Source organism: Nerophis ophidion, linkage group LG24, assembly GCF_033978795.1.
Source record: "Nerophis ophidion isolate RoL-2023_Sa linkage group LG24, RoL_Noph_v1.0, whole genome shotgun sequence".
Lineage (NCBI taxonomy): Eukaryota > Metazoa > Chordata > Actinopteri > Syngnathiformes > Syngnathidae > Nerophis > Nerophis ophidion.
Window position 1 is genome coordinate 3,836,789 of NC_084634.1, and position 22,471 is coordinate 3,859,259.

The 22,471-nt window shown below is 36.1% G+C and overlaps 2 protein-coding genes across 6 annotated transcripts in view; both read right to left on the reverse strand.

Moving 5' to 3' along the window:
* manba (mannosidase, beta A, lysosomal) overlaps positions 1-12,572 on the reverse strand; it is a 41,347-nt gene extending 28,775 nt beyond the window's left edge. The window contains exons 1-6 of one of the 2 annotated variants that reach the window (XM_061886800.1): positions 12,155-12,572; positions 5,122-5,216; positions 4,956-5,061; positions 4,703-4,876; positions 2,590-2,713; positions 2,337-2,506 (exon numbers count right to left, since the gene is read on the reverse strand). In XM_061886800.1, the coding sequence (XP_061742784.1) occupies positions 2,337-2,506; positions 2,590-2,713; positions 4,703-4,876; positions 4,956-5,061; positions 5,122-5,216; positions 12,155-12,340 (855 nt within the window). In that variant the 5' untranslated portion in view covers positions 12,341-12,572. The remainder of the gene's footprint in view (positions 1-2,336; positions 2,507-2,589; positions 2,714-4,702; positions 4,877-4,955; positions 5,062-5,121; positions 5,217-12,154) is intronic. The other variant, XM_061886799.1, reaches the window with a different exon arrangement.
* Positions 12,573-16,486: 3,914 nt separating this feature from the next.
* Positions 16,487-22,471, reverse strand: part of LOC133542429 (ubiquitin-conjugating enzyme E2 D3-like) — a 44,900-nt gene continuing 38,915 nt past the window's right edge. For all 4 annotated transcript variants that reach the window (XM_061886533.1, XM_061886531.1, XM_061886530.1 and 1 more), the window contains one exon: positions 16,487-17,198. Coding sequence is in view for 1 of the 4 variants with exons in the window: in XM_061886532.1 (XP_061742516.1) it covers positions 17,153-17,198 (46 nt within the window). In the remaining 3 variants the exon portion in view is untranslated. The remainder of the gene's footprint in view (positions 17,199-22,471) is intronic.

Sequence of the window (22,471 nt, forward strand, 5' to 3'; positions counted from 1 at the left end):
TGCTAACATGCTATTTAGGCAAGCTGTATGTACATATTGCGTCATTATGCCTCATTTGTAACTATATTTGCATCCAGCCTTTCCCTCCACCCACATTTAATGCCAAACAAACACATACCAATCGACGGATTCGAGTTGCACCAGTGTCAAAAGATGAGAAAGTCCCCTCGTTTGTTCTGCACATTTTACCGACGATAGCCATGCTACGACAGAGATGTGTGGATATCCTGCGACAATCAAAGCAGATGCATTTCCAACGATAAAGTCAACAAAATCACAAAGGTGAGTTTTGTTGATGTTATTGACTTATGTGCAGATCAGACATTATTGGTCGCGGCATGACTGCCAGCTAATCGATGCTAACATGCTATTTAGGCTAGCTGTATGTACATATCGCGTCATTATGCCTCATTTGTAGCTATATTTGCATCCAGCCTTTCCCTCCACCCACATTTAATGCCAAACAAACACATACCAATCGACGGATTCAAGTTGCACCGGTGTCAAAAGATGCGAAAGTCCCCTCGTTTGTTCTGCACATTTTACCGACGATAGCCATGCTACGACAGAGATGTGTGGATATCCTGCGACGCTCAAAACAGATGCATTTCCAACGATAAAGTCAACGAAATCACAAAGGTGAGTTTTGTTGATGTTATTGACTTATGTGCTGATCAGACCTATTTGGTCGCGGCATGACTGCCAGCTAATCGATGCTAACATGCTAATTAGGTTAGCTGTATGTACATGTGTAGCTATATTTGCATCCAGCCTTTCCCTCCACCCACATTTAATGCCAAACAAACACATACCAATCGACGGATTCAAGTTGCACCGGTGTCAAAAGATGCGAAAGTCCCCTCGTTTGTTCTGCACATTTTACCGACGATAGCCATGCTACGACAGAGATGTGTGGATATCCTGCGACGCTCAAAGCAGATGCATTTCCAACGATAAAGTCAACGAAATCACAAAGGTGAGTTTTGTTGATGTTATTGACTTATGTGCTGATCAGACATATTTGGTCGCGGCATGACTGCCAGCTAATCGATGCTAACATGCTATTTAGGCAAGCTGTATGTACATATTGCGTCATTATGCCTCATTTGTAACTATATTTCCATCCAGCCTTTCCCTCCACCCACATTTAATGCCAAACAAACACGTACCAATCGACGGATTCAAGTTGCACCGGTGTCAAAAGATGCGAAAGTCCCTCGTTTGTTTGGCACATTTTACCGACGATAGCCATGCTACGACAGAGATGTGTGGATATCCTGGGACACTCAAAGCAGATGCATTTCCAACAATAAAGTCAACGAAATCACAAAGGTGAGTTTTGTTGATGTTATTGACTTATGTGCTTATCAGACATATTTGGTCGCGGCATGACTGCCAGCTAATCGATGCTAACATCCTATTTAGGCTAGCTGTATGTACATTTGTAGCTATATTTGCATCCAGCCTTTCCGTCCACCCACATTTAATGCCAAACAAACACATACCAATCGACGGATTCGAGTTGCACCAGTGTCAAAAGATGCGAAAGTCCCCTCGTTTGTTCGGCACATTTTACCGACGATAGCCATGCTACGACAGAGATGTGTGGATATCCTGCGACACTCAAAGCAGATGCATTTCCAACGATAAAGTCAACGAAATCACAAAGGTGAGTTTTGTTGATGTTATTGACTTATGTGCTGATCAGACATATTTGGTCGCGGCATGACTGCCAGCTAATCGATGCTAACATGCTATTTAGGCAAGCTGTATGTACATATTGTGTCATTATGCCTCATTTGTAACTATATTTCCATCCAGCCTTTCCCTCCACCCACATTTAATGCCAAACAAACACGTACCAATCGACGGATTCAAGTTGCACCGGTGTCAAAAGATGCGAAAGTCCCTCGTTTGTTTGGCACATTTTACCGACGATAGCCATGCTACGACAGAGATGTGTGGATATCCTGCGACACTCAAAGCAGATGCATTTCCAATGATAAAGTCAACGAAATCACAAAGGTGAGTTTTGTTGATGTTATTGACTTATATGCTAAACAGACATTATTGGTCGCCGCATGACTGCCAGCTAATCGATGCCTGCTCGGCACTCAGCATCAAGGGTTAGAATTGGGGGTTAAATTAGCAAAAATGATTCCGGGCGCGGCCACCGCTGCTGCTCACTGCTCCCCTCACCTCCCAGGGGGTGAACAAGGGGATGGAGTCAAAAACAGAGAATAATTTTGCCACACCTAGTGTGTGTGCGACTATCATTGGTACTTTAATTAGGTGTAGAGTGGGTGATTGACGGTTATTGCTAAACACAGACGTACCGCGTTGATGTGCAGCGTGAAGACGTGTCTGGCGGTCCCTGGGAGGAACTGAGAGGGCACCGTGAGCAGCGAGAACAGCTCGGGTATGGCGAGCGTGACGTTGACGCGGGCAGGACGCAGCGCCTCCACCAGGAGCTCCACCCGCACGGTCCACTGGGAGAGGCTGGCGTCTGGAAAACGTTAGGTCGGTTGTCGTTAACCATCCCGGTATGCTCGAGTGCAGAACAAATGCGGGGGGAGGGGTCTGCCGTACTGCATCGAGGGACCGCTGAAAACCGGACCAGCCGCACGACGTCGAACGCCTCCAGGCGGACTCCCTTCCACAGCCCCATGGTGGGAAAGGACGGGCCCCAGTCCCAACTGAAGGAGCTCTGCTCCTGCAACAAAACATGGTGGCACTTTAAACATTGTCAAGAACTGAATGGGGTTGTACGGTACACCGCTACTAGTGTAGTATCAGGGTACTAATCAATCAAAAATGGTAGTATACTCTGTTGGAAAAGTACTGGTTCGCCATATTTTTTTTTTTCTTACAGGCATGACGGCGGGTGGTGACGTTGCTGGTTTTACCAGCGGAGGAGCATGTTCGGCAGCGCACGCACACAGAGTACCATATTCAATTGAATGCACAATAAAGACAACGTATTTGATGTTCAAACTGATAAACATGTTTTGTTTTTTTGCAAATAATCAATAACTTTGGAATTTGATGCCAGCAACACGTGACGAAGAAGTTGGGAAAGGTGGCAATAAATACTGATAAAGTTGAGGAATGCTCATCAAACACTTATTTGGAACGTCCCATTGGTGTGCAGGCTATTTGGGAACAAGAAAGGATGGGGTGAGGTACACCCCTTTGTCCACAACTGCGTGAGCAAATAGTCAAACAGTTTAAGAACAACGTTTCTCAAAGTGCAATTGCAAGAAATTTAGGGATTTCAACATCTACGCTCCATAATATCATCAAAAGGTTCAGAGAATCTGGAGAAATCACTCCACGTAAGCGGCATGGCCGGAAACCAACATTGAATGACTGCGAGCTTCCATCCCTGTATCAAAAACCGACATCAATCTCTAAAGGATATCACCACATGGGCTCAGGAACACTTCAGAAAACCACTGTCACTAAACACAGTTGGTCGCTACATCTGTAAGTGCGAGTTAAAGCTCTACTATGCAAAGCAAAAGCCATTTATCAACAACACCCGGAAACGCCGCCGGCTTCTCTGGGCCCGAGATCATCTAAGATGGACTGATGCAAAGTGGAAAAGTGTTCTGTGGTCTGACGAGTCCACATTTCAAATTGTTTTTGGAAATATTCCACATCGTTTCATCCGGACCAAAGGGGAAGCGAACCATCCAGACTGTTATCCACGCAAAGTGTAAAAGCCAGCATGTGTGATGGTATGGGGGTGCATTAGTGCCCAAGGCATGGGTAACTTACACATCTGTGAAGGCACCATTAATGCTGAAAGGTACATACAGCTTTTGGAACAACATATGTTGCCATCATCTTTTTCATGGACGCCCCTGCTTATTTCAGCAAGACAATGCCAAGCGTGGCTTCGTAAAAATAAGAGTGCGGGTACTTTCCTGGCCCGCCTGCAGTCCAGACCTGTCTCCCATGGAAAATGTGTGAAGCGTAAAATCCGACACCCGGACTGTTGAAGGACTGAAGCTCTACATAAAACAAGAATGGGAAAGAATTCCACTTTCAAAGCTTCAACAACTGAAGTGAAGTGAATTATATTTATATAGCGCTGTTCTCTAGTGACTCAAAGCGCTATACATAGTGATACCCAATATCTAAGTTACATTTAAAGCAGTGTGGGTGGCACTGGGAGCAGGTGGGCAAAGTGTCTTGCCCAAGGACACAACGGCAGTGACTGGGATGGCGGAAGCGGGAATCGAACCTGCAACCCTCAAGTTGCTGGCATGGCCGCTCTACCAACCGAGCTATGCCGCCCCAATTAGTTTCCTCAGTTCCCAAACGTTTATTGAGTGTTGTTAAAAGAAAAGTGGTGAACATGCCCTTTCCCATCTACTTTGGCACATGTTGCAGCCATGAAATTCTAAGTTAATTATTATTTATGAGTTTGAACATCAAATATGTTGTCTTTGTAGCATATTCAACTGAATATGGGTTGAAAATTATTTACAAATCATTGTATTCTGTTTATATTTACATCAAACGCAATTTCCCAACTCATATGGAAACGGGGTTTGTATTTTGTCAAAGCTACAGGACAGCTCTGCTTTTTTTTGAAAGGAAAAATGTGAGTTTGTCCCCAATTGAAAAGCTGAAATGATTAAAAAGAGAGGGCCTAAGATGGAACCCTGAGGAACCCCTCGTGAGGCCGACTGACCTTCCTGATAAAGTTGACGTGACACTGGCCCTTCTGGACGTCCGGAGGACACTCGGGAGGAACTCTGTAGACCCGATGAGCCTTCCTCCGCTGGTCGGCGTACAAGACCGGGGACAGGATCTCCACCCTCAGCACGTTCTCCCCCTCCTCCAGCAGCTCTCGCACAGGGAAGACCTTGGCGCGGCGGACAGACAGACGGACACGTGTGAAGCGCCGGCGGCGGCGGAGACGGCGGCGAGAGACGCGGACGCACGTATTGGCGGAACATGTTGTCGGCGTGGCCCACGAGGGCGCCGTTGAGCCGCACGGACGCCGCCGTGTCCACGCCGTCCAGGACCAGGAGCACCTTCTGCGCCGACCTGTTTGAGACAAGACTCGGACAGTTACGGGTCGAGGGTTCTGACGAGACCGTCTCTGACCTCAGGCGCTCGGAGACGGCAAACGTGGTGGCGTAGGTCCAGTTGTCCAGGGAGATCCACTGGTAGGCCAGATCATTGAACCTGAAATATGGGTCCTGGAAGACACGCCCACATGTGGGATTACTCTTGGTTCTCCTTCCAGTGTGGACCGCATGCAAAAAGTAGAACAACGAGTAAAATAAATAGTAAAATCAAATAAAAAGTACAATAGCCTAATAGACAGAACTACCACACATGAATCTATTTTTAAAAGAAGGGTTTTTAAGCCTTTTTTAAAAAAGCATTTACAGTCTGTGGTGCCCTCATGTGGTCAGGGAGATCGTTCCACAGACTGGGAGCGGCGGTTAGTTCGGCGCTTTGTCCTCGGAGGTTGGAGGACAAAGCGTGTACTGTTATTTTTTTTCAATTATTTAAAAAAAATATACTTTTCTTTTCCTTTCTTTTATTGTAACTGGATTTGTGTATCTTATGTAACTGGACCTGTGTACTGTTGTTTTATTTTATTATTTTGAAAATGTTCTTTTTTTTTTTTTCCTTTATTTTGTTTGTAACTGGACCCCCCGCAAACCCGAAAGGGACAAGTGGTAGAAAATGGATAGATGGATGGATTTGTGTATGTTCTGTAACTGGATCTGTGTACTGTTGTTTTATTTTTTGAAAATGTTCTTTTTATTTTCCTTTTTTTTTATTGTAACTGGATTTGTGTATGTTCTGTAACTGCACCTGTGTACTAAAAATAATAAAGATAATAGATTTTATTTTTAAAAGCAATTTACATTGAACAAACAATCTCAAAGTGCTAGAACAACAAATAGCTGCAATTCTGTAACTGGATCTGTGTACTGTTATTTCATTTTATTATTATTTTTATTTTCTTTGTCTTTTCCTTTCTTTTATTTGTAACTGGATTTGTGTATTGTGTTTTTTAGTATTTTGAGGATTTACTTTTTATTTTCCTTTTTCCTTTCTTTTATTTGCAACTGGATTTGTGTATTGTTTTTTTTAGTATTTTGAGGATTTACTTTTTATTTTGCTTTCTTTTATTTGTACCTGGATCTGTGTGTTGTTGTTTTTTTTATTTTGAGAATTTACTTTTTCTTTTTCCTTTCTTTTATTGTAACTGGATCTGTGTACTGTTATTTTTTTGTATTATTTTGAGAATTTTCTTTTCCTATTTCCTTTCTTTTATTGTAACTGGATTTGCATATGTTCTGTAACTGGACCTGTGTACTGTTTTTTTTATTTTATTTTCTGAGAATTTTTCTCTTTTACTTTTTTTTTTATTTGTAACTGGATTTGTGTATTTTTTAAATTAAATTATTTTGAGAATTTCCTTTTTCTTTTCCCTTTCTTTTATTTGTAACAGGATTTGTGTATTGTTTTTTTTAGTATTTTGAGGATTTACTTTTTATTTTGCTTTTTCCTTTCTTTTATTTGTAACTGGATTTGTGTATTGTTTTTTTTAGTATTTTGAGGATTTACTTTTTATTTTGCTTTTTCCTTTCTTTTATTTGTAACTGGATTTGTGTATTGTTTTTTTTAGTATTTTGAGGATTTACTTTTTATTTTGCTTTTTCCTTTCTTTTATTTGTAACTGGATCTGTGTACTGTTATTTTACTTTTTTTTATTTTGAGAATTTTCTTTTCCTATTTCCTTTCTTTTATTGTAACTGGATTTGCATATGTTCTGTAACTGGACCTGTGTACTGTTTTTTTATTTTATTTTCTGAGAATTTTTCTCTTTTCCTTTTTTTTGAATTTGTAACTGGATTTGTGTATTTTTTTAATTAAATTATTTTGAGAATTTCCTTTTTCTTTTCCCTTTCTTTGATTTGTAACTGGATTTGTGTATTGTTTTTTTTAGTATTTTGAGGATTTACTTTTTATTTTGCTTTCTTTTATTTGTACCTGGAACTGTGTTGTTGTTTTTTTATTTTGAGAATTTACTTTTTCTTTTTCCTTTCTTTTATTGTAACTGGACCTGTGTACTGTTGTTTATTTTTTTATTATTTTGAGAATTTTCTTTTCCTTTTTCCTTTCTTTTATTGTAACTGGATTTGCATATGTTCTGTAACTGGACCTGTGTACTGTTTTTTTTATTTTATTTTCTGAGAATTTTTCTCTTTTCCTTTTTTTTGAATTTGTAACTGGATTTGTGTATTTTTTTAATTAAATTATTTTGAGAATTTCCTTTTTCTTTTCCCTTTCTTTGATTTGTAACAGGATTTGTGTATTGTTTTTTTTAGTATTTTGAGGATTAATTTTTTATTTTGCTTTCTTTTATTTGTACCTGGAACTGTGTTGTTGTTTTTTTATTTTGAGAATTTACTTTTCCTTTATCCTTTCTTTTATTGTAACTGGATTTGCATATGTTCTGTAACTGGACCTGTGTACTGTTTTTATTATTTTATTTTCTGAGAATTTTTCTCTTTTCCTTTTTTTTTGAATTTGTAACTGGATTTGTGTATTTTTTTAATTAAATTATTTTGAAAATTTCCTTTTTCTTTTCCCTTTCTTTGATTTGTAACTGGATTTGTGTATTGTTTTTTTAGTATTTTGAGGATTTACTTTTTATTTTGCTTTCTTTTATTTGTACCTGGAACTGTGTGTTGTCGTTTCTTTTATTTTGAGAATTTACTTTTTCTTTTTCCTTTCTTTTATTGTAACTGGACCTGTGTACTGTTATTTTTTTTTTATTATTTTGAGGATTTTCTTTTCCTTTTTCCTTTCTTTTATTGTAACTGGATTTGCATATGTTCTGTAACTGGACCTGTGTACTGTTTTTTTTATTTTATTTCCTGAGAATTTTTCTCTTTTCCTTTTTTTTGAATTTGTAACTGGATTTGTGTATTTTTTTAATAAAATTATTTTGAAAATTTCCTTTTTCTTTTCCCTTTCTTTGATTTGTAACTGGATTTGTGTATTGTTTTTTTTTAGTATTTTGAGGATTTACTTTTTATTTTGCTTTCTTTTATTTGTACCTGGATCTGTGTGTTGTTGTTTTTTTTATTTTGAGAATTTACTTTTTCTTTTTCCTTTCTTTTATTGTAACTGGACCTGTGTACTGTTATTTATTTTTTTATTATTTTGAGAATTTTCTTTTCCTTTTTCCTTTCTTTTATTGTAACTGGATTTGCATATGTTCTGTAACTGGACCTGTGTACCGTTTTTATTATTTTATTTTCTGAGAATTTTTCTCTTTTCCTTTTTTTTTGAATTTGTAACTGGATTTGTGTATTTTTTTAAATAAATTATTTTGAGAATTTCCTTTTTCTTTTCCCTTTCTTTGATTTGTAACTGGATTTGTGTATTGTTTTTTTAGTATTTTGAGGATTTACTTTTTATTTTGCTTTCTTTTATTTATACCTGGAACTGTGTGTTGTCGTTTCTTTTATTTTGAGAATTTACTTTTTCTTTTTCCTTTCTTTTATTGTAACTGGACCTGTGTACTGTTATTTTTTTTTTATTATTTTGAGGATTTTCTTTTCCTTTTTCCTTTCTTTTATTGTAACTGGATTTGCATATGTTCTGTAACTGGACCTGTGTACTGTTTTTTTTATTTTATTTCCTGAGAATTTTTCTCTTTTCCTTTTTTTTGAATTTGTAACTGGATTTGTGTATTTTTTTAATAAAATTATTTTGAAAATTTCCTTTTTCTTTTCCCTTTCTTTGATTTGTAACTGGATTTGTGTATTGTTTTTTTTTAGTATTTTGAGGATTTACTTTTTATTTTGCTTTCTTTTATTTGTACCTGGATCTGTGTGTTGTTGTTTTTTTTATTTTGAGAATTTACTTTTTCTTTTTCCTTTCTTTTATTGTAACTGGACCTGTGTACTGTTATTTATTTTTTTATTATTTTGAGAATTTTCTTTTCCTTTTTCCTTTCTTTTATTGTAACTGGATTTGCATATGTTCTGTAACTGGACCTGTGTACCGTTTTTATTATTTTATTTTCTGAGAATTTTTCTCTTTTCCTTTTTTTTTGAATTTGTAACTGGATTTGTGTATTTTTTTAAATAAATTATTTTGAGAATTTCCTTTTTCTTTTCCCTTTCTTTGATTTGTAACAGGATTTGTGTATTGTTTTTTTAGTATTTTGAGGATTTACTTTTTATTTTGCTTTTTCCTTTCTTTTATTTGTAACTGGATTTGTGTATTGTTTTTTTTAGTATTTTGAGGATTTACTTTTTATTTTGCTTTTTCCTTTCTTTTATTTGTAACTGGATCTGTGTACTGTTATTTTACTTTTTTTTATTTTGAGAATTTTCTTTTCCTATTTCCTTTCTTTTATTGTAACTGGATTTGCATATGTTCTGTAACTGGACCTGTGTACTGTTTTTTTATTTTATTTTCTGAGAATTTTTCTCTTTTCCTTTTTTTTGAATTTGTAACTGGATTTGTGTATTTTTTTAATTAAATTATTTTGAGAATTTCCTTTTTCTTTTCCCTTTCTTTGATTTGTAACTGGATTTGTGTATTGTTTTTTTTAGTATTTTGAGGATTTACTTTTTATTTTGCTTTCTTTTATTTGTACCTGGAACTGTGTTGTTGTTTTTTTATTTTGAGAATTTACTTTTTCTTTTTCCTTTCTTTTATTGTAACTGGATCTGTGTACTGTTGTTTATTTTTTTATTATTTTGAGAATTTTCTTTTCCTTTTTCCTTTCTTTTATTGTAACTGGATTTGCATATGTTCTGTAACTGGACCTGTGTACTGTTTTTTTTATTTTATTTTCTGAGAATTTTTCTCTTTTCCTTTTTTTTGAATTTGTAACTGGATTTGTGTATTTTTTTAATTAAATTATTTTGAGAATTTCCTTTTTCTTTTCCCTTTCTTTGATTTGTAACTGGATTTGTGTATTGTTTTTTTAGTATTTTGAGGATTTACTTTTTATTTTGCTTTCTTTTATTTGTACCTGGAACTGTGTGTTGTTGTTTTTTTTATTTTGAGAATTTACTTTTTCTTTTTCCTTTCTTTTATTGTAACTGGATCTGTGTACTGTTATTTTTTTTATTATTTTGAGAATGTTCTTTTCCTATTTCCTTTCTTTTATTGTAACTAGATTTGCATATGTTCTGTAACTGGACCTGTGTACTGTTTTTTTATTTTATTTTCTGAGAATTTTTCTCTTTTCCTTTTTTTTGAATTTGTAACTGGATTTGTGTATTTTTTAAATTAAATTATTTTGAGAATTTCCTTTTTCTTTTCCCTTTCTTTGATTTGTAACTGGATTTGTGTATTGTTTTTTTTAGTATTTTGAGGATTTACTTTTTATTTTGCTTTCTTTTATTTGTACCTGGATCTGTGTGTTGTTGTTTTTTTTATTTTGAGAATTTACTTTTTCTTTTTCCTTTCTTTTATTGTAACAGGATCTGTGTACTGTTATTTTTTTGTATTATTTTGAGAATTTTCTTTTCCTTTTTCCTTTCTTTTATTGTAACTGGATTTGCATATGTTCTGTAACTGGACCTGTGTACTGTTTTTTTATTTTATTTTCTGAGAATTTTTCTCTTTTCCTTTTTTTTGAATTTGTAACTGGATTTGTGTATTTTTTTAATTAAATTATTTTGAGAATTTCCTTTTTCTTTTCCCTTTCTTTGATTTGTAACTGGATTTGTGTATTGTTTTTTTTAGTATTTTGAGGATTTATTTTTTATTTTGCTTTCTTTTATTTGTACCTGGAACTGTGTTGTTGTTTTTTTATTTTGAGAATTTTATTTTCCTTTTTCCTTTCTTTTATTGTAACTGGATCTGTGTACTGTTATTTATTTTTTTATTATTTTGAGAATTTTCTTTTCCTTTTCCCTTTCTTTTATTGTAACTGGATTTGCATATGTTCTGTAACTGGACCTGTGTACTGTTTTTTTATTTTATTTTCTGAGAATTTTTCTCTTTTCCTTTTTTTTGAATTTGTAACTGGATTTGTGTATTTTAATTAAATTATTTTGAAAATTTCCTTTTTCTTTTCCCTTTCTTTGATTTGTAACTGGATTTGTGTATTGTTTTTTTAGTATTTTGAGGATTTACTTTTTATTTTGCTTTTTCCTTTCTTTTATTTGTAACTGGATTTGTGTATTGTTTTTTTTGTTTGTATTTTGAGGATTTACTTTTTATTTTGCTTTCTTTTATTTGTACCCGGATCTGTGTGTTGTTTTTTTATTTTGAGAATTTACTTTTTCTTTTTCCTTTCTTTTATTGTAACTGGATCTGTGTACTGTTATTTTTTTTAATTATTTTGAGAATTTTCTTTTCCTTTTTCCTTTCTTTTATTGTAACTGGATTTGCATATGTTCTGTAACTGGACATGTGTACTGTTTTTTTAATTTTATTTCCTGAGAATTTTTCTCTTTTCCTTTTTTTTGAATTTGTAACTAGATTTGTGTATTTTTTTAATTAAATTCTTTTGAGAATTTCCTTTTTCTTTTCCCTTTCTTTGATTTGTAACTGGATTTGTGTATTGTTTTTTTTTTAGTATTTTGAAGATTTACTTTTTATTTTGCTTTTTCCTTTCTTTTATTTGTAACTGGATTTGTGTACTGTTTTTTTTTAGTATTTTGAGGATTTACTTTTTATTTTGCTTTTTCCTTTCTTTTATTTGTAACTGGATTCGTGTATTGTTTTTTTTGTTTGTATTTTGAGGATTTACTTTTTATTTTGCTTTCTTTTATTTGTACCCGGATCTGTGTGTTGTTGTTTTTTTTTTTTTTTTTTCCTTTCTATGGCAATATCGCGAAATTATCAATAATGACACATAAAATGGACCTGCTATCCCCGTTTAAATAAGAAAATCTCATTTCAGTAGGCCTTTAAATTATTTTGAGAATACAATTCGTGGTATTAAATACAAAAAAAGTGTGTATAGTTGCTGGTCACCTGAATAAAGAATATACAAGTGTGTATAGTTATTGGTCACCTGAATAAAGAATATAAAAGTGTATATAGTTATTGGTCACCTGGATAAAGAATATAAAAGTGTATATAGTTATTGGTCACCTGAATAAAGAATATAAAAGTGTATATAGTTATTGGTCACCTGAATAAAGCCCCGCAGCAGCAGAGCGGTGTGCACACAACCAGGTATCCGCGCAGGAAGCGTCAAGGAGCGGTTGGAGTTCCACAGGCGCCATCGGTCCTCCAGACTTTGTCGAAAAATTTGGCTCCGAACGTCGCAAAAGGTCGCCCAGGATATTAAAACACATGTGAAGATGCGCAAAATCATCTTTGAATGATTTAAATCATGTTGGTGGGAAGCAAACTTGAAGCCGAGACTCGAGGGGGTTCACTTCCTGTTTGGTCACGTGACCAGTATTTAGTGCAGGAAGCGGGAAGATTGAAACTGTCGTAATTTGAGGGAAAGTGTCGTGCATATAAACATCTTCGAAGACGGGGGTCGTAAACACGTCTTAGAAAGTCGGAGAAAGTTGCGCATGTAAACAAACTAGGGTGAGTTCAAGGACCGCCAAAATTAGTAGGACAAAAAAATGTATCTTAATCAGGAAAAATGACTAATGATGTTCCATAAATTCTTTTTTTTTTTTTTTCAAAAAGATTCGAATTAGCTCATTTTTCCTCTTTTTTTTCGGTCGAAGTTTGAATTTTAAAGAGTCGAAATTGAAGATAAACTATGTGTATACATTTAATTTTCTTTTTTATCCGTTCAATTAAGCGTTTTTTTTCATCATTTATTCTCTACAAAAAAACCCTCCGTAAAAGAGGAAAAAAAATGTACGACGGAATGACAGACAGAAATACCAATTTTTTTAATATATATATATTTATTTATTAAAGGTAAATTGAGCTAATTGGCTATTTCTGTCAATTTATTTAAGTGTGTATCAAACTGGTAGCCCTTCTCATTAATCAGTACCCAAGAAGTAGCTCTTGCTTTCAAAAAGGTTGCTGACCCCTGATGTAAACAAACTAGGGTGAGTTCAAGGACCGCCAAAATTAGTAGGACAAAAAAATCAATCTTAATTTAGGAAAAATGACTAATGATGTTCCATAAATTCTTTTTTTTAAATTTTTTTAAAAAGATTCGAATTAGCTCATTTTTCCTCTTCTTTTTTTTCGGTCGAAGTTTGAATTTTAAAGAGTCGAAATTGAAGATAAACTATGTGTATACATTTTATTTTAATTATTTTTATGTTTTCTTCTCTTTTAAACCGTTCAATTAAGTGTTTTTTTTTCATCATTTATCCTCTACAAAAAACCTTCCGTAAAAGAGGAAAAAAATGTACGACGGAATGACAGACAGAAAAACGCATTTTTTTATATATATATATAGATTTATTTATTAAAGGTAAATTGAGCAAATTGGCTATTTCTGGCCATTTATTGAAGTGTGTATCAAACTGGTAGCCCTTGGCATTAATCAGTACCCAAGAAGTAGCTCTTGCTTTCTAAAAGGTTGCTGACCCCTGATGTAAACAAACTAGGGTGAGTTCAAGGACCGCCAAAATTAGTAGGACAAAAAAAATTCATCTTAATCAGGAAAAATGACTAATGATGTTCCATAAATTCTTTTTTTTTATTTTTTTCAAAAAGATTCAAATTAGCTCATTTTTCCTCTTCTTTTTTTTCGGTCGAAGTTTGAATTTTAAAGAGTCGAAATTGAAGATAAACTATGTGTATACATTTAATTTTCTTTTTTTTAATGTTTTGTCCTCTTTTAAACCGTTCAATTAAATGTTTTTTTTTATCATTTATTCTCTACAAAAAAACCTTTTGTAGAAGGAAAAAACAGACAGACTTACCCATTTGTTATATATATATATATATATATATTTATCTATTAAAGGTAAATTGAGCAAATTGGCTATTTCTGGCAATTTATTGAAGTGTGTATCAAACTGGTAGCCCTTTGCATTAATCAGTACCCAAGAAGTAGCTCTTGCTTTCAAAAAGGTTGGTGACCCCTGATGTAAACAAACTAGGGTGAGTTCAAGGACCGCCAAAATCAGTAGGACAAAACGGCGCTCGCCAAATACTCAAATCAGTGAGGCTTATTAATATAAATAGTGTGCTTTATAACAATTAGGGAGGTTTGTGTCATGTTTGTCCTCCTACAGGACACACAAACCTCCCTGATTGTTATAAAGCACACTATTTACATTAATATGCCTCACTGATTCGAGTATTTGGCGATCGTCGTTTTGTCCTACTAATTTTGGCGGTCCTTGAACTCATCTTTTAATGTGTGCCTCAAAGGAGAGAGTTGGGTCGAAGATAATACCCAGATTCTTTACCGAGTCGCCTTGTTTAATTGTTTGGTTGTCAAATGTTAAAGTTGTATTATTAAATAGAGTTCGGTGTCTAGCAGGACCGATAATCAGCATTTCCGTTTTTTGGGCGTTAGTTTGCTTAACAGTAATAAAATAGTAAGCGGTCCCCAGTGGGAGGTTGAGGGTGTTTCTTTGTCATGAAAAAGGGGAGTTTTTTGGGTTGGTGCACTAATTGTAAGTGTTTCTTGTGTTATTTATGTTGATTTAATAAAAAGATAAATACATAAATAAATAAAAAATAAAATTGATAAAAAATTCTTCTGCGGCCCGGTGGTTGGGGACCACTGCTATACAGGTGCTGTTCACATTATTAGAATATCATGAAAAAGTTGATTTATTTCAGTAATTATATTCAGAAGGTGAAACTTACATATTATATCAATTCATTACACACATAGTGATGTATTTGAAATGTTTATTTCTTTAAATTTTGATGATTAGTACTGACAATTACTGAAAATCCCAAATTCAGTATCTCAGAAAATTTGAATATTAGTTACGACTAGTACCCAAAAATATTTTTTAGAAATGTGGGCCAACTGAAAAGTATGAACATGGAAACTTTCAGCATGTACGGCAATCAATACTTAGTTGCAGCTCCTTTTGCCTGAATTGTGGTATAAAGTCGACCAGTCTGTTGCACTCCTCAGGTCTTATGAGAGCCCAGCTTGCTTTAATAGTGGCCTTCAGCTCTTCAGCATTGTTGGGTCTGGCATCCGGCATCTTCCGCTTCACAATACCACATAGCTTTTCTATGGGGTTAAGGTCAGGTGAGTTTGCAGGCCAATCAAGAACAGGGATACCATGGTCCTTAAACCAGGTACTGGTAGATTTGGCACTGTGTGCAGGTGCCAAGTCATGTTGGAAAATGAAATCTTCACCTCCATAAAATTGGTCAGCATAAAGTGTTGTAAAACTTCCTGGTAGACTGCTGCATTGACCCTAGACCTCAGGAAACACCGTGGACCAACACCAGCAGATGACATGGCACCCCAGACCATTACCCATTGTGGAAATTTGACACTGGACTTCAGGCAACGTGGATTCTGTGCCTCTCCTGTCTTCCTCCAGACTCTGGGACCTTGATTTCCAAAGGAGATACAAAATTTACTTTCATCTGAAAACATAACTTTGGACCACTCAGCAGCAGTCCAGTCCTTTTTGTCTTGAGCCCAGGCGAGACGCTTTTGACGTTGTCTCTTATTCAAGAGTGGCTTTACACAAGGAATGCGACAGCTGAAGCCCAGATCTTGCATACGTCGGGGCGTGGTGGTTCTTGAAGCACTGACTCCAGCTGCAGTCCACTCTTTGTGGATCCCCCCCACATTTTTTGAATGGGTTTTGTTTGACAATCCTCTCCAGGGCGCAGTTATCCCTCTTGCTTGTACTTTTTTCTACCACATCTTTGTCTTCCCTTGGCCTCTCTATTAATGTGCTTGGACACAGAGCTCTGGGAACATCCAAACTTTTTGGCAATGACCTTTTGTGTCTTGCCCTCCTTCTTTAAAGTATCAATGGTCATCTTTTGGACAGTTGTCAAGTCAGCAAACGAGAGACCATTTAAAGGCTTTTCCAGGTGTTTTGAGTGAGTTAGCTAATTAGAGTGTGGCAGCAGGTGTCTTCAATATCTGACCTTTTCACCATATTCTCATTTTCCGAGATGTTGAATTTAGGGTTTTCATTGGTTGTCAGCTATAATCATCTCCTTTTTGGCACAAAAAAAACACTTGAAATGTATCAGTCCGTTTGGAATGAATGTATACATTCTACAAGTTTGACTTTCTAAATGGAATTAATGAAATAAATCAACTTTTTCATGATATTCTAAACATATGACCAGCACCTTTATGTGTGTGTGTGTATATATATATATATATATATATATATATATATATATATATATATATTTACACACACACACACACACACATTATGTACATGCATGCATATACACATATATGTATGTATGTATATATATATATATATATATATATATATATAAAACACAAATATAAAAATAGTTTGACAGCACTAATGTATATAAACCGACAAAAGACTTAACTCAAGCTGGAACAAAACAAGAGTTTTAAGGTTTAAGTAACTTTATTGAAGGGAAACTAAAAACAGAGCCACAAGTTGATCATCAACCACAGGCTTCCAATCAATACTTTGAGGGCTACAAGAAGACAGTGTTTAAGTGGGTACAAGCCGAGACCTCATCTACTGGCTCCTAGGAAACAAAAAAAGCAATAAAAGGCTTCGGAGGGGAACCAAATTCTTCCAACTTACGAACCTTGTAATGTTTGACTTGCTGAACATGCATAACATACTACACTCCCGAGTAGACTGCGGTGTACACACCCCCATGGTGCAAGTGTTCATGTTTACTATGCTAATATAATGATGTCATTAACCCTACAGGTGGTCACAGGAGCCACCGAGCCAGTTTCTGCTCCCATCTTTCTGCCGAATGGACGCCGAACTATGAACACGGGGAGACTCCGCAGAGTAAGAATCACCCGACGTGTGCCAGAACTCGTCTACGTGGGGAAAGACTCCCAGAAACTGGCGCGTGCCTCGAGTGGAAAACACTATCTTCTTATTAGCGCGCGGGGAGAAAGCGGGCGTAGAATGCTGATTAACCCAAAAAAAAAAAAAAAAAAAAAAAAAAAGTGAAAAAGAAAAAAAAAGAAAAAATTTCCACAAATTTTCAGTCTGAACCAGAGAAAACGTTTTTCCAGACCGTGCCATCACATTGCATATTTTTGTGTCCATTCTTTTGCCAGTTTGGTGTACCTGCACAGAGAAAAGACAACATAAAAAAGGTAAGCGTCAATTTCCGCACATGCAAACATTTTCATCTCACGCCAAAATGTACAAAACACTTCCAACATGCAAAAGTACACTCAATGCTGGAGGGAGCTTTACTTTTCTCAAAAACAGACAAGACAAAAAAACAGTGAGCTTGATTTCCCATAAATAGTTCTAGTTCTGCGTTATCGCTAACACACACACGGGGACCAAGTTGTTGTTCGTGACTTGTGAGGACCACCCTTTCTACAGGTTGTGTGTTTATTTGGAGTTGTTCATGACTTGTGGGGACCACCCTTTCTACAGGTTGTGCGTATCATTTGGAGTTTTTGTTCATAACTTGTGAGGACCACCCTTTCTACAGGTTGTGCGTATCATTTGGAGTTGTTGTTCATGACTTGTGAGGACCACCCTTTCTACAGGTTGTGTGTTTATTTGGAGTTGTTCATGACTTGTGAGGACCACCCTTTCTACAGTTTGTGTGTTTATTTGGAGTTGTTGTTCATAACTTGTGAGGACCACCCTTTCTACAGGTTGTGCATATCATTTGGAGTTGTTGTTCATGACTTGTGAGGACCACCCTTTCTACAGGTTGTGTGTTTATTTGGAGTTGTTCATAACTTGTGAGGACCACCCTTTCTACAGGTTGTGTGTTTATTTGGAGTTGTTGTTCATAACTTGTGGGGACCACACTTTCTACATGTTGTGCATATCATTTGGAATTTTTGTTCATGACTTGTGGGGACCACCCTTTCTACAGGTTGTGCGTATCATTTGGAGTTGTTGTTCATGACTTGTGGGGACCACCCTTTCTACAGGTTGTGTGTATCAGTTGGAGTTGTTCATGACTTGTGGGGACCACACTTTCTACAGGTTGTGCATATCATTTGGAATTTTTGTTCATGACTTGTGGGGACCACCCTTTCCACAGGTTGTGCGTATCATTTGGAGTTGTTGTTCATGACTTGTGAGGACCACCCTTTCTACAGGTTGTGTGTATCATTTGGAGTTGTTGTTCATGACTTGTGGGGACCACCCTTTCTACAGGTTGTGTGTATCATTTGGAATGGGGACCAAGTTGTTGTTCATGACTTGTGGGGACCACCCATTCTACAGGTTGTGAAGGCATAAAAAATGGTGTAAAATGGCCACTGCCCAGTTAGCTCATACACATCTTTAAATCTCTGGATTGATGAAGTAATGTGCTGATCATTCTTACTGGGGGCCCTGGGGGAAAGAGTTAGTCTGGTTAACAGGGACCAAATGTAATTAATTTTGCATAATTCACACAAATGTGTACGTGACTACTGAGGACCATTTAAAAAAATAAATAATAAAGTTAAAAAGGTTTCCTTTTTAGTAAACATGTTTTATGGGCCAAAGCTTCAAAATCCCTTAGGCTGCGTCAGAATGGATGTGACTATCATTTAAAAAAGTTTCCCTTTAGGGCACCTGTTTTTTTGGTCCTTATACCGTCAGAAGTCCCCTAAAGGTGACTGTGTAAACAGAGCCATGTCCCCATAAAGTCAGAATTGCCAGAACACACAAACACACACAGACTCGTGGCCACACCCAAAATATCTCAATATTCCAATGACTTTTGCCTTTAAAATAGAGGAACATCAAACGGGTCTGGAAAGCAGGCGTCCAGTCGCGGTCTAAAGTTTACATACACGTGTAAAGAACATGATGTCATGGCTGTCTTGAGTTTCCAGTCATTTCTACAATTTTTTTTGTGACGTAGTGTTTAGAGCACATACTTGTTGGTCACAAAAAAAACATTCATGAAGTTTTGCTTCTTTTCTGAATTTTTTATGGCTCTACTGAAAATGTGAGCAATCAAAAGTACACGTACAGCAATGTTAATATTTGCTAACGTGTCCTTTGGCAAGTTTCACTGCAATAATGCGCTTTTGGTAGCTATCCTCAAGCTTCTGCTTGAATTTTTGACCACACAATTGGTGCAGTTCAGCTAAATGTGTTGCTTTTCAGACATGGACTTGTTTCTTCAGCATTGTCCACACGTTTTAAGTCAGGACTTTGGGAAGGCCATTCTAAAGCCTTCATTCTAGCCTGATTTGGCCATTCCTTGACCACTTTTGAGGTGTGTTTGGGGGTCATTGTCCTGTTGGAACACCCGACTGCAAGAACGGCCACTCTTTAGCATCGGTTAAGCTCCGAATAAACGGTATAATTACTGGTAGTAATCACTGGTGTAACACTCCTCAGGGTTAGTATTGCCAGTTAAAATGGTCAAAAACTGTCATTCATGAATAATTTCCCTTTTCATTTATTATCTTATTTTTTGTATTTTTAAAATGTTATCATTCATTCATTACTTATTTATTTTTCTTATCTTTGTATTTCTTTTACGGAGCTCATCTCCTTAATATCGCTAAAATTCGCTCCATTTTGTCCACTAAAGACGCCGAGATCATTATCCATGCGTTTGTTACGTCTCGTCTCGATTACTGTAACGTATTATTTTCGGGTCTCCCCATGTCTAGCATTAAAAGATTACAGTTGGTACAAAATGTGGCTGCTAGACTTTTGACAAGAACAAGAAAGTTTGATCATATTACGCCTGTACTGTATATACCTTTATATACATATATACATACATATATACCTATACTGTATATACCTTTATATACATACATATACATACATATATACCTATACTGTATATACCTTTATATACATATATACATACATATATACCTATACTGTATATACCTTTATATACATATATACATACATATATACCTATACTGTATATACCTTTATATACATATATACATACATATACACCTGTACTGGCTCACCTGCACTGGCTTCCTGTGCACTTAAGATGTGACTTTAAGGTTTTACTACTTACGTATAAAATACTACACGGTCTAGCTCCATCCTATCTTGCCGATTGTATTGTACCATATGTCCCGGCAAGAAATCTGCGTTCAAAAGACTCCGGCTTATTAGTGATTCCTAGAGCTCAAAAAAAGTCTGCGGGCTATAGAGCGTTTTCCGTTCGGGCTCCAGTACTCTGGAGTGCCCTCCCGGTAACAGTTGGAGATGCTACCTCAGTAGAAGCATTTAAGTCTCACCTTAAAACTCATCCGTATACTCTAGCCTTTAAATAGACCTCCTTTTTAGACCAGTTGATCTGCCGCTTCTTTTCTTTCTCCTATGTCCCCCCCTCCCTTGTGGAGGGGGTCCGGTCCGATGACCATGGATGAAGTACTGGCTGTCCAGAGTCGAGACACAGGATGGACCGCTCGTCGGGACCCAGGATGGACCGCTCGCCTGTATCGGTTGGGGACATCTCTACGCTGCTGATCCGCTTGAGATGGTTTCCTGTGGACGGGACTCTCGCTGCTGTCTTGGAGCCACTATGGATTGAACTTTCACAGTATCATGTTAGACCCGCTCGACATCCATTGCTTTCGGTCCCCTAGAGGGGGGGGGTTGCCCACATCTGAGGTCCTCTCCAAGGTTTCTCATAGTCAGCATTGTCACTGGCGTCCCACTGGGTGTGAATTCTCCCTGCCCACTGGGTGTGAGTTTTCCTTGCCCTTTTGTGGGTTCTTCCGAGGATGTTGTAGTCGTAATGATTTGTGCAGTCCTTTGAGACATTTGTGATTTGGGGCTATATAAATAAACATTGATTGATTGATTTTTCGCTCTCCTTTAGTCTTGTATGGGTGTGTGTGTGTGAATGTGTGTTTTTGTCGTCTTTCTTGTTTGTTTGTTTGTGCCATGTGTCCCTGGTTGGTTTGACCCGAGTGGGGTGGGAGGTTAAGGTTTTAGGGGTAAGGGTGTGAAGAATTCATCGACTTTAAAATTGTACTGTTTTGACTTGCAGTTTTTTCCGCCTATTTGAAAAAGTCAAAAAAAGCTGGATTAAAAACTTTCTCTCATAACTAAACTTTGATGCGGATATAACTAGTATTGTCCCGACATTAATATCAGGGTATCTGCAGGTTTCAGCAATTCAAATTTAAGACTTTTTAAGACCTTTTTAATGCCACCTTGAATGAAATTTAAGACCGAAAAAAATAATAAAAAATCTAAATATAAGCGATGGTTGGGGATCCCACTGTACTGCAACCTCAATGACAATCTGTCATGTTTACTTTTTGTATGTTTATTAATAAACAAACTGATCTAAAGAGATCCAAAAAATTTGACATCCAAAACAAACAAACCAACACCAATGCCAGTAAAAACATAATAACCGAGGTGAGGGTAAAAATAAAATTACATTTGGTCAATAATAGTGCAAAACAGTATTATAACAACAACAAAACACTGAACACACACTCAAATGAGCCTCAGTTGAGCTTCAGCTGGCTGTTCTCATTCACGAGTTCTGCCTCTATTTTTTTCAGCTCACTCATTTTTTCTTTGTATCTCTCGAAGAGATACAAAGAAAAAATTAATGAGCTGAAATCACTCACTTTTACTCAAAGACGTGCCCCGAAAAAAAACAAAAACAAAAAAACTGGCCCGACAATTTAAGACCATTGAGTACTGAGTTTAAGACCATTTTAGGAATTTCTAATAAATGTAATACTTTTTAAAGGCCTTAATTTTAGATACATGAATTTAAGACTTTTTAAGGATCCGCAGATACCCTGAATATTTTGGTACCGGTACCAAAATTATTTCGATACTTTTTTGAAATAAAGGGGACAAAAAAAAAAATTGTCATTATTTTCTTTATTTTAACCAAAAATCTTAGTGTACATGAATCATGTTAATTATTGCAATTTAGTCCTTAAATAAAATAGTGAACATACTAGACAACTTGTCTTTTAGTAGTAAGTAAACAAACAAAGACTCCTAATTAGTCTGCAGTAACATAGTCTCATTTATACACCTATTATTTTGTACACATTATGGACAAACTGTAAAAATGGATTATTGATCTACTTGTTCAGTTACTGTTAATATCTGCTTATTTTCTACACTTCTGTTAAAATGTAATAATCACAGTTTTGTTTTGGTTTTTCCTCTATGTATGTCTTTGTTTCCTGTCAGCGCTTTTATTTTGGTCATTTCCTGCTTTTCTCCCTGAGCGCGGTTGCCCCTCAGCTGCGGCTGATTGCCACCTGGCCACACCTGGTTTTAATCAGCCCGCTCTTATTTAAACCTGCTTAGTCCTCCAATCAGATGCTGGATTATTGTTATTAGGACTTGTCGTTGTCTTATGCCTTGGACTGATTTCTGTCTCCAGTTCTCCCTGGTTCCTCATCGCT